The sequence below is a fragment of the Ranitomeya variabilis genome, chromosome 7 (assembly GCF_051348905.1).
Source record: "Ranitomeya variabilis isolate aRanVar5 chromosome 7, aRanVar5.hap1, whole genome shotgun sequence".
Taxonomy (NCBI): Eukaryota; Metazoa; Chordata; class Amphibia; order Anura; family Dendrobatidae; genus Ranitomeya; species Ranitomeya variabilis.
The window spans coordinates 52,318,110-52,331,134 of NC_135238.1; the positions used below are offsets into that span (position 1 = coordinate 52,318,110).

The 13,025-nt window shown below is 42.8% G+C and overlaps 1 protein-coding gene across 2 annotated transcripts in view; it reads right to left on the bottom strand.

Moving 5' to 3' along the window:
• Positions 1-13,025, bottom strand: part of TMC5 (transmembrane channel like 5) — a 100,815-nt gene that overhangs the window by 47,881 nt on the left and 39,909 nt on the right. For both annotated transcript variants that reach the window (XM_077275079.1, XM_077275078.1), the window contains exon 2: positions 378-510. In XM_077275079.1, coding sequence (XP_077131194.1) covers positions 378-445 — 68 coding nt within the window. In that variant the 5' untranslated portion in view covers positions 446-510. The remainder of the gene's footprint in view (positions 1-377; positions 511-13,025) is intronic.

Sequence of the window (13,025 nt, forward strand, 5' to 3'; positions counted from 1 at the left end):
GGAACTTTTTTTATCACTTTGCTTACATCTATTGGACAACCCCTTAAAGTGGTCAAAATTTAAAATCTTGGGACAGCAATTTGGTTGAATGCTTTACGGCCTTGCAGCACTCCGGTTCTGGTTTCAAATCTGACCAAGGATAATACCTAAAAAGAAGTTGCGTGTTTCTCCAGGTGCTCAAGTTTCTTTGCACTCTCCAAAAACGTGATGATCCACTAATTATATGAACATGTATTCAGTGTGTGCATGAAATTCTGCGCCCAACTGAGGAGATGAACTAAGGTTGTGTATGATGACAACCTCTTATTGGCACTTCTGAATATGCATATAAGAAATAAAGCCTATTTTAAAAAATTAATAAAATAATGCTGCCATACCCTCGGTCAATCTCCAGAGTCTCTGAGTCATGGTACCCAGAGTTGTAGGCCCCTTCATTGTACGCCATGGTGATGTTCCTTATGTTCTGCACTTCGTATATCACCTTCTTAGAACATTCTCTGCCATGTTATTCTGGAAAAAAATATGCAAAAATATTAATAAGTCGGTTCAGTCACTTTGTAACTACACAAATTAGTCCACATCAGGTATTTGAAGGTGTCAGATTTTCCCCAGTGAAACGTCACACACAAGACTCCTTAGATACCTTGCCATAAAATAATATAAAAAGCTGTAATATCTACACTGATTAGTGTGACTTGAAGTGTCAGTGCTGTTAACAAGTAACTGGATGTTTATGACTCCCTATAAAATTATTCAGGGGTCAAAAAGCAATGACTGATGCTCCAGAGCTATCAACCTCTGTCTACAAGTCCAGAGGATGTTAAAGCAGCTTGAAGCCCATTAACTGCAGATAGTGTAGCTATGGTTAAAGTATTACTCAGCTGTGAAGTCACTTTGATGGGGTTTTCTGTTCTAGAAAAGTCCATACCTTGGATTGGTGATAACTCGTAATTCAGTGTGGGTCTCACTGTTGGATCTCCCACTGATTGACACAACACTAAACTTCTGTCCCCTATTCTCCCTTGGCAGAAAGCAGGGTCGAACTGGCCCACAGTAGAATAGGAAAATCCCCCGGTGGGCCCCGATGCAGGAGTGAACCACTTACTGGCCAACATGAGTAGCACTTAGCCCAATACATTTACACTATGTACAGACAAAAGTAGCATCTCATAATCCATTCAACAAGCTGCCTAGTTTATTATTTTATAGAAGCAGAAGCAAATTTGTGAAAAAAGGCAATGTAATATATGCATGTAGCTGAACAGTGGGCTCCCAGAGTAAATGTTACTGGTGAGAACTTGCCACCCCAGTCCGATACTGTTTGCAAGGCTGCACTGATAAGTGAATGTATGTGTGGACCGTGCCCTAAACGGCAGGGGTCACGCCTCGGCTGTCAGGTGATTGGGGACCAGGGGCTCCTTTCCTGTCCCTAACACTAAGGGGTGCCCTAGCTCGCCCTATTCCCTGGCATACTTCTGAAGGTGAAGATGCCTGGGTTGCCACCCTTGCCTTATCTGCTGAATCCGCCCTCCATCTGTTCTCTTTCCCTACCCTGGGAAGAGGGGCAATGTCATGCACCACAGTACACCAACCCGACAAACGAGGCAACACGAACAAGGGGTAACTAAAAATATTAGGCATACAAATACTGTACTTACTCACATATAACAGTGGAATCCACCGGGGAGTGGAGGATGGGGAAAAAGCAAAGTAAGAAGAGGGAAGGAAATTATCACACTTAGGGTACGTTCACACAGGACTTTTTTGCTGCTTTTTTTTGCTGCTTTTTTTTATGCTAATTTTCAGCTGCTTTTTACAGTACCAGTAAAGCCTATGAGATTTCAGAAATCTCATGCACACACGTTGGTTTTTTGTTTGATCAGTTTTTTCTGCTTTGCTGCTTTTTTTGGACATAGGGCATGTCACTTCTTTCAGCGTTTTTGCTGCGTTTTTGCAGCGTTTTTTCACCCATTGACTTGAATGGGTGATGAAAAAAACGCTGCAAAAACGCTGAAAAAACGCAAGTAGCATTATTTGCTGCTTTTTTTGTGCAGAAAATCATGGCCAGCAGGAAGGGATCTCACAGCCAAGAGCTTAGGGGTGTGGTTAGTGAGGTGTGAAGAGCCATTGTGAGCCATTGTGAGGTGTGAAGAGCCATTGTGAGGTGTCCTGATTGTGATCTATTGTGAGGGAGTTCCTGGTAGTGAGGTGTGAAGAGCCATTGTGAGCCATTGTCAGGTGTGGAGAGTCATTGTGAGGTGTCCTGATTGTGATCTATTGTGAGGGAGTTCCTGGTAGTGAGGTGTGAAGAGCCATTGTGAGCCATTGTCAGGTGTGAAGAGCCATTGTGAGGTGTCCTTTTCTAACAAATTAAATGACCAGGTAGTAGGTAAATACCTGCGTGCTTGAGTACTAACTGAGTGTCTTTGGTGTAGTCATCAAACATGTTTGATTCACCATATACCACAAAAAAAGCATGAAAAAAAACGCACCAAAAACGCACAAAAAACGCACCCAAAAAACGCACCAAAAACGCACCTATAAACAGCTGAAAATTAGCATAAAAAAAAGCAGCAAAAAAAAAGCAGCAAAAAAGTCCTGTGTGAACGTACCCTTACAAACACACGCAACTGTCACCGATAACTCCTCCAAACTCCTTCTCATATAAACACCTATTTTCCAAGCCATGCTGCATAAGCTAGCTCTGACATAGGTTTCAATCAGGACCCAGATTATAAAGGGGATGTGAGTTGGTAAGCTGAGAGCTTAGACTCCCAGAGCTTCCAACATGGCCGATTAACCCCTGTTCAGCCAAAAGAAATTAACACCATTTAAAAGAAGATGAAGTGCTTCTTTTCAGTGCAGGAGTAGGAGCAATCAGACGCTGTGGTCTTCTGGCTCCTCTCTGTTGCGGTAATCCCGTGATACAGGGTCTAGGTTCAACAAGCATAGTCTTTGAGAGGAAAGTCTGAAATAAAGCCACAATACATCAAATAGTAGGGCCTGCATGACAGACTGTAACGTGGCAAAGACTGAAAGATTGGTGGTTACTGTATTAGGCTACACTGTGTTGGTGTGGCCCCTAATGTAAGAGGATCAGAGGACTGGGCAAGAATACAGCTCAAACTGTTGTGTTTCATCAAGTTTGTTAATACTATAACAATTATTGAGAGTCTATCAGCACAATGACCAAAAAATGCAGCAATTTTGCAAAATTAAGGATGAAAAAAAAAAAACGTTCAAAACTGGCAAGTGTGAATCCAACTTAACAAGAATTGAAAGTGCGTAACACAATTAATTATCAGTTCTACGTGTACTTTGGAAACTAAGTTTGAAAACAAATATCCTAAATCCTGGTTGCAAATCCCAATAAGTAGACAAAATATGGAATGTGTTGTACGAATCATCATCCCAAACGACAGACTAACATTTCAGTACAAGGACAAGTAATCAGTTTACAACTTGTTCTGTTGTGTCACATAACAGGAAATACACTCAATATCTTACAAGGAAGAAATACAATTCTTATTTGTTTGGATAAGCGTCCTGACTACGAAGTTAAAATAAGTTCCTGAAACCTGTTATTAGGCACAGTGACATTATAAGGAATTGTTCTGCCAAATCACAATCTATTGGGCTGTGCTCAACTTGGTCACATACAATAGGTTGATAGCAGATAACAAAAGATTCAACTATTCTTCCGAGAGGTGACTGTGTACAAGAACTGGGTGTGCAAGCTTTTGCTTTATAAATTTTTCCACTGAAATATTAATGATTATATATCTGCTCTAGAAAGGTTTTTCAGGACTTTGGTATTAATTCTGGTCCGACACCCAAGACATCCACCGATCAGCTGTTTACAGCTTCCACAGTGGTTAGAGGAACAAAAAGTGCCAACGACATGACAACTCCAATCACGATGTAGTGCCCACTGCCTCGTTCTGTAGCTCAGCTCCCACTGACTTCAATAGAAGCTGAGCTGCAGTAGCCAAGAATGGCCACAATGATCAAATCTGTGTTGGTCTGGCTCTGCACCACAGGAGGAGCAAACAGCTGATCAGTGGCATCTTCAAGATATTTGTCCTAAGCAAACAATCTCTTTGAATAAAGTATCTTTTTGAAGCTTGCTAAGAAAACTATTTTTCAACCCACTGGTATGACAGGTAGAAGTTCAGTCAGGAGAAAAGTACAAAAAAATTCCATGGCATTAACTATTCCATGGAACACTGTGAAATCAGTCATCAAGAGTGGGTTTAAATTTGACACAACCGTAAAAATTACCTAGAATTGGACTTCTCTCAAAAATGGACGAAAAGACAAGTATATATTGGTCCAGGTGGCCACCAAGAGGCCTACAGCAACATACAAGGATCTGCAGAACTTTCTGGTAAGTACTTGTGTACTACATGTGACAGCAATCTCCTGTAGACTTTATATGTCTGGCTTGTGGGGTAGGATGGCAAAATGTAAGCCTTTTCTTACAAAGAAAAGCATCCACGCCCAGTTATGTTTTGCAAAAGCCAACATCAAGTCTGTCAAAACAATGTGGAAGACGTGTAATGGTCTGATGACATCAAGGTTGAACTTTTTTGCCATGATCCTAAAATATATGTTTGAGGCAAAGCCAACACTGCACATCACCAAAAGAACACCATGCTCACAGTGAAGCATGGAGGAGGCTGCATTATGTTTTGGGCTGTTTTTTCAGCGGCTGGAACTGAGGCTTTAGTCAAGGAAGAGGGAAATATGAACAGTTCCAAATGTCAGTCAATTTTGCATCAAAACTATTAGACATCTGCAAAAAAGCTGAAAAGAAAGAGGGATTTCAACATTCACCATAATAATGACTGTAAGCATACCATCAAATCAACAAAAGAATGGCTTTTCCAGAAGAAGATCAAAGTTTGAAAATGACCCAGCCAGTCCAGATCTAAATCTATCAAGACTGAATGCTGTCATAAATTCAAAAGGGACTTCAACTAAGTATTAGTTTAAGGGTGTACATATTTATGCAACCACTTTTTTTAGTTCTTTATTTTTCTGCTTCCACCCAAAAAGATTTCAGTTTATTTTTTAATTGAAATGTACACATTATACGTGATAGTATAGGTAGAAATAGTTCCGAAATTAATCTTCTTGGTATGATTTTTTTTTTACAAAAACCTGTCATTTTAACAGGGGGTTGTGTCCTTTTTATAAACACATCTGCTTTCTTCACTCATATCCACCTTCCTATGCTTGAATGGTATCTTACTGGCTGTAAGCCAGTGAGCTGTCAATCCAGGAGAGCAGAGGAAGGTGGGTACTGGAGTCAGAGAGGCAGTGGCTCGGGAAGTGCTCTAATTACACCAAGAGCACTTCCCGAGCGATTTTTTTCAGTCAAGGAGAAACATATTGGATCAGTAAATAATGTGAATGACATTATCTTTCAAAGAGCAACGTGACCATATGAACAGTTTTAAGCCATCTGGCATTTAGGGCCGTTCATTTTCCTGCTCATTGATGACTGTCGAATGAGATTAACTAATAATCTATCAGGAAGCTACTTAAGAATAGTACTTTGTAATTAACTTTTTATCTATCTATTACTGAACTTTCTATTAATTGATTTATGACCACATCAACTAAGAGCTGAACATTTATGTTATCATAAATTATATTAGAGCAGCTCAGAAAAAGAAAGTTAAAAAACTTCCAAACTGTATCCGAACAGCCTGACTGATGGATTCTCAGTTAACTCAGTCTTCAGCCAGCAATACAGTGCAACACGAAGGCAAATGGTGCAACATTTTTAATGAAACACAATTGAGAAATTGATTTTTATCCAAAAATACATACATTTAGGTAACAAAAATGCACCAAAGATAGCAAAACTCCATATCCTTTAAGGAGATAATCCAAAACATGCCAACACATGATCAATGGCCAACCGTGAATTACATGGATGACTGAAGTCTGCCAATGGAGATCACAAGCAGAGGGCTATGTCCGGATTAATCATATAAACAGTATATTAAACCAATACACTTTAGAACTTTAGAAATAAAGTTGTAGATTCCCTTTAATGCATCAAAGCAAAAGTAAACCAATATTAATTAGCTTGATCTCCAGTGAATGTGCTTCCCTGCAAGCCAGAAATATGACCCATTGTGAGGCTGGATTGCCACATACTCCTTATTTTCCTATTACTTCCTTTTGGCAATGACACTTTAGAAAGGGCACACTATACGAGAAGGCACATTTACATAAAAGTAGGTCTTTTCTCAGTAGATTACTAAATGTAGATAAGATTTAGATAACATTACATATGAAAGATTACGATTAACTCAAGTGAGGTAAAGCCATTCACAGGAAATTACAGAGTCAGGTCACCGGCCTCACTCCCCTCCCAATGTAAAATAATGGGTTTTAGATTTTTTTGTTTTTTCATTAAGCTACTTACACTATTAGATTCTTGCCTACCATCACTCCTTTTTCCATTGCCGACCACCTATCTTCTCGTCTATCAGACTAATCCGATCCATGCAATCCTAACTTTATTGCATTGTTTGCCATCTCTTTGATACCTCGGTTTTAAGGTTCTGTCCACCACTAGGTCAATATCTTCTCAACCTGAAAGTTTGCCCCCGTTAAAATAAAAGCACCTATACTCCCCTCCCATGCCGGTGCTGTTTCAGTGGTGTCGGAACTCGTGTTCACAACCTCACATGAGACGTACATCCAATCAGCGCTGGCGTCACAGTCTCCGTCTTCGGACATAAAAGTAGTCAACATGAAGTGTTGAGCTGCGGCTGGTTGGTCGTTTCCTCTTGATTACTTATTTGTCTGATGCTGGTGACAGTGACGCCAGCACTGATTGGCTCACATGACATAAGAACCGCACAAGAGCCCTTGGAACGAGAGAGTGCCGACACCGTTGAAACGGCATCGGAGATGAGTATAAGTGTTTATATTTTAATAGGGAAAAACATTCAGATTGAGAAGGGGTTGTCCTAGTAGTAGACAACCCATTTAAGATCTTGTCATCCAGTCACCAGACTACCCAATCCTATACACATTAGATGCCTGTTGGCTGAAAGATCATTCTAATGACAACCATCTTAGCTGACTCTCCCATACAAGGGAGCGCTTGTTTGGTCAAGCACTTCTGCGTTCTCTGTGAGAAAGCCGTAGGCTGACACGTCTTATTTCAGGGAGAACAATGTGATCGGTAGTCCAAAACTGGACATGTCTGATAGACATGACTCCCAACTATCATTTGGCCAGTGCCTCCATACATATTAGACTATCGCCTGAACCCGTCGATATCGGGTAAGGTCAACATGAGTCTAATATTAATGGCCAGCTTAAGGGTTATTACTTGTGCAACAACATGTAGCTAAGTCTATTTCTTCTTACAAGGAACCTTGGATAAAACTGGCCAACAGCTATCCATTAGATTCAATGAGGGCCATTTTTTACTTTTCATATACCCGTCTTCAACAAAATGCTTAGGGAGTAAAAAGTGGAAAAAGCAAAGACCATCATAGGACACCTTTTACTGTCAGCAAGCCAGAAAAATAAATTTAGGGTAGTTTACACCAGCCTATGCATTGCCTATATTAAACTTGTCGGCACACAAGAAGCTAAGCCAAGTCCTCTTATTTAAAAAGTGGTCAGAGTGATGCAAACGCTTAAAAGGTTCCCAAGATTACTAGAACGCCCCATTCCTCCTCGTCAAGTTAGAGACTGGATGCATATACGTAAGTCTTTGTCATTGTAAAAATAACAAAATAGACCATAAGTACCCTCTACTGTTTTTTGTTGACACGTCTATGCTGTTGACATGACTACAGCATTTGATTTAACCACTGCAGCCAATCACTGCAGGTCAGTACAATTTATCATGCAGGTCAGTACAATAATGGCAATGCTAAAAAGCTATAAGAAAACTTTAGGGTCTATTAGCACACATACTGGAGAAACCCAGCATTAAAATTGAAATTAATCAATACCATCAGTATCTCCTGCTTCATAGTCTTAAAGGGGTTGTGAACTACTGTAGACATCACTGTCTGGCTGTAACTCATCAACTATTCCATCAGGGTAGTCTATTGTCTGATGGAATAGTAAAGGCTGCAGCCATTCGGTGGTCATGTGACACAACAATGTCACGCCACCTGTCGGGAATAGTGGTGTCAACATTGTGGGAACAGCATTACATTAGGAGGTGAGTATCCATTGTTATAATTTTAATTGGGCTCCTGAAGTGATTGGGCAGGAGAATTCTGGAAAGTTATAGTATATCTTTTTTTTTATTATTATTATTATTATTATTATTATTATTATTTGTTCATTAAATCATTTTAGGCAAAGTGCCTGTTGCTCAATTCAATACTTCAATGTATAACCAGCATATGTTAGTCTATTGGGATAAAGCAAATATATCGATAGAACAAACAATGAAAACCTGCCAGTTCGGGAAGTATTGTCACTTATCATTTTCCAGTAATAGCAATAGTGTATATACAGTTAGATGTTGGCTCTCTCCTCTCTATTTACCAGGTAAATGAAAGACTTGCTTAGAATTCATATTCATACAGACCTAAGTAAATGTTTGTCGAAACCTATGGAATTTACTAAGCTACAGCAGTGAACAGCGGTCAAGATAAGGGGAATTAATAGCACAAATATGAATTACCAGTTGAATACTATTTATGAGCCGCATTGCTAATGTGCTATGAATACTTTGAATGGTCTCATACTATTGACTTGTCTTATCCTTTTCAGACGTAGGATGTTTTGCAACAAGGAAATGAAAAATAGTCTCAACTCTACGTCATCGCGATCTCGTGGCTTTCATGTGACAGTTACATAGTTACACAGTTACATAATTACATAGGTTGAAAAAAGACCTCGGTCCATCAAGTTCAATCTTCCTCCACCAATTGTACATTTTGTCACTAATTTAATTATAACCCACAATGTTACCGTATGTGTACTGAGGAAATCATCCAGCCCTTGTAGAAAAGCTGTAAAGGTACCATCACACTCAGCAACTTTGCAACGAGAACGACAACAATCCGAGACGTTGCAGCGTCCTGGATAGCGATCTCGTTGTGTTTGACACGCAGCAGCGATCTGGATCTCGCTGTGCCATCGCTGGTCGGAGCTAGAAGTCTGGAACTTTATTTTGTCGCTAGGTCGGCGTGTATCGTCATGTTTGACATCAAAAGCAACGACGCCAGCAATGCCAGACATGGAGCTATCAACCAGCGAGAACGAGAAGTGAGTCGCCGTTACGTCACTGGATCGTTCCTGCATCGTTCTGGAGTTGCTGTGTTTGACGTCTCTACAGAGACCTAAACAGCGACGTTCCAGCGATCTAGTTTAGGTCGGCTCGTTGTCTATATCGCCACAGCGTCGCTGAGTGTGACGGTACCTTTATAGTGTCGGCCATTACTACCTCTTGTGGTCGGCATTCCACAGTCTGACTGATCTAACTGTAAAGAACCCTTTCCTGTTTTGCTGCCGGAATCTCTTTTCTTCCACCCTTTAATGAGTGCCCCCTGGTCCTCAGTATGGTCTTTGGAAGGAATAACTCATGTTGTCAGTGTTTTGTACTGGCCACACATATATTGATACATGTACATGGGATCTCCGCTGAGGCGTCTTTTTTCTACGCTAAACAAGCCCAACTTTTCCAACCTCTCCTCAGATGAGAGGCCTTCCATCCCTTGTAATAATCTAGTTGCCATCTTTGATCCGATTCTAACTTCTAAATATCCTTTTCAAAATGTGGAACCCAAAACGGGATCCCATATTTTAGATGCTGCCTCACCAGTGATTTATAAATGGGTAATAATACGTTGGGATCGCGGAATTTTATCTTTTTATACATCCTAAAATCTTGTTTGCTTTTGCAGCTGCTGCTTGACATTGAGTACTGCTGCTCAGCTTACTTCTAACCAGAATCCCCAAGTCCTTCTCCTGTTCAGTAGTCCCGAGTATACTACCATTTAATGTACCGTATTTTTCGGACTACAAGACACACTTTTTTCCTCCCAAAAAAAGGGGGGAAAATAGGGGGTGCGTCTAATAGTCGTAATGCAGGCTTACCCGCAGTGGTGTGGTGGCGGCGGCAGAGGTGCGGCGGCAGAGGTGCGGTATGGCGTGCGCAGGGTCCCTTCCACAGGTGAGGTGATGCAGCGGCCCGGAATGCAATGTGAGCAGCACAGCCGGGTTGATCACCGGTTTATCGGTGGTGGCGGCGGCCATCTTCCTGAGGCCGCGCATGCGCAGATGGAGTGCTCTACTTCCCGGGGTTTCAGAAAAATGGCCGCGGGATGCCGCGCGTGCACAGATGGAGATCGTGGCGGCCATTTTCCTGAAGTCGAGTTCGCAGATTTAGATCTTGGCTTCAGGAAAATGGCCGCCGCGATCTCCATCTGCGCACACGCGGCCTCACGCGGCCATTTTCCTGAAGCCCCGGGAAGCAGAGCACTCCATCTGCGCATGCGCGACCTCTGGAAGATGTCCGCCGCCACCGATAAACCAGTGATTAACCCCGCTCTGCTGCACACATAGCATACCGTGCCCTGCTCACGCCATACCGCTCATTATCCCCGCACCTCTGCCGTCACCTCACCACTGCTGCAACCCCCCCATGGACACCAGGCCGTGGCGTTGCCCACCTAAGCAGGAAGGGACCCTGCTCAGGTGCACGCCTGTTATGATCCCAAGTGGCGGAGGATCACAAATAGATCAGCAAGTGATTAAACTAAGGACGAGCTCTAGGGAGATGGTAACTGGACTGATCGCAAATCTGAACCTATCCAAAACAACTAGAGGTAGCCGGTGAACATGCCTAAAAAATTCTTAGACGTCTTGAGCCAGCCTGTGGAACTAGCTACCCCTAAAGAGAAAGAAAGACCTCGCTTGCCTCCAGAGAAATAATCCCCAAAGATATAGAAGCCCCCAACAAATATTAACGGTGAAGTAAGAAGAAGGCACATACATAGGGATGAAATCAGATTCAGCAAAAGAGGCCCACTAGTACTAGAAAGCAGAAAATAGAGCAGGGGTCTATGCGATCAATAAAAAACCCTTACAAAATATCCATCCTGAGATTTCAAGAACCCACACACCAACTAACGGTGTGTGGGGAGAAACTCAGCCCACTAGAGCAACCAGCAAGCGAGGGAATTACATTTTAGCAAGCTGGAACAGAAAACATGATAAACACTGCTGATCAAAAAATGAGCAAACAAAACTTAGCTTATCCTGGATGGACTGGGAGCAAGGTAGTCAGAAGGAATCTGAGTAGCACTGATTACATCAACAGCCGGCCACAAGTGGAAGTAAAACAGAGCTATATAGGAATCTCCCAGAGGATAACGAACCAGCTGATAGCCAGAGACCAGCAGGATAACAAACAAAGCCACCAGGGGGAGCCCAAAGCAAAAGTCACACCATACCACCAGTGACCACAAGAGGGAGCCCGAAAACAGAGTTCACAACAGTACCCCCCCCCTTAAGGAGGGGTCACCGAACCCTCATGAAAACCCCCAGGGCGATCAGGATGAGCCACATGGAAGGCACGAACCAAATCGGCCGCATGAACATCAGAGGCGACAACCCAAGAATTATCCTCCTGACCATAGCCCTTCCACTTGACCAAATACTGGAGCCTCCGTCTAGAAACACGAGAATCCAAGATCTTCTCCACCACGTATTCCAATTCTCCCTCAACCAGCACCGGGGCAGGAGGCTCAACCGGAGGAACCACAGGTACCACATACCTCCGCAACAATGAGCGATGGAACACATTATGAATAGCAAATGATGCCGGGAGGTCCAGACGGAATGACACAGGGCCAAGGACTTCCAGAATCTTATAAGGACCGATAAACCGAGGCTTGAACTTAGGAGAGGAGACCTTCATAGGAACGAAGCGAGAAGACAACCACACCAAGTCCCCAACGCAAAGTCGGGGACCCACACAGCGACGGCGGTTGGCAAAGAGCTGAGCCTTCTCTTGTGACAACTTCAAATTGTCCACCACATGATTCCAAATCTGATGCAACCTATCCACCACAACATCCACTCCAGGACAATCAGAAGGCTCCACCTGACCCGAGGAAAAACGAGGATGAAACCCCGAATTACAAAAAAAAAGGAGAAACCAAAGTAGCAGAACTAGCCCGATTATTAAGGTCAAACTCGGCCAACGGTAAAAAAGTAACCCAGTCGTCCTGGTCAGCAGAAACAAAACATCTTAAATAAGTCTCCAAGGTCTGATTAGTTCGCTCGGTTTGGCCATTCGTCTGAGGATGGAAGGCCGACGAAAAAGACAATTCAATGCCCAACTTAGCACAAAAGGTCCGCCAAAATCTAGACACAAACTGGGATCCTCTGTCAGAAACAATGTTCTCAGGAATTCTGTGCAAACGAACCACATTTTGAAAAAACAGTGGAACCAACTCGGAGGAGGAAGGCAACTTAGGCAAGGGCACCAAATGGACCATCTTAGAAAAACGATCACACACCACCCAGATGACAGACATTCTCTGAGAGACAGGGAGATCTGAAATAAAATCCATGGAAATGTGCGTCCAAGGCCTCTTCGGGACAGGCAAAGGTAACAGCAAACCACTGGCACGAGAACAGCAAGGCTTCGCCCGAGCACAAATTCCACAAAACTGCACAAAGGAACGCACATCCCGTGACAAGGAAGGCCACCAAAAAGACCTGGCCACCAAGTCTCTGGTACCAAATATTCCAGGATGGCCCGCCAACACCGAAGAATGAACCTCGGAGATGACTCTGTTGGTCCATCTATCCGGGACAAACAGTCTCTCCGGTGGACAGTGGTCAGGTCTATCCGCCTGAAACTCTTGCAGCACACGTCGCAAATCTGGGGAGATGGCAGACAAAATCACCCCTTCTCTAAGGATACCAGCCGGCTCTGAATCTCCAGGAGAGTCAGGCACAAAACTCCTAGAAAGAGCATCAGCTTTCACATTCTTCGAACCCGGCAGGTACGA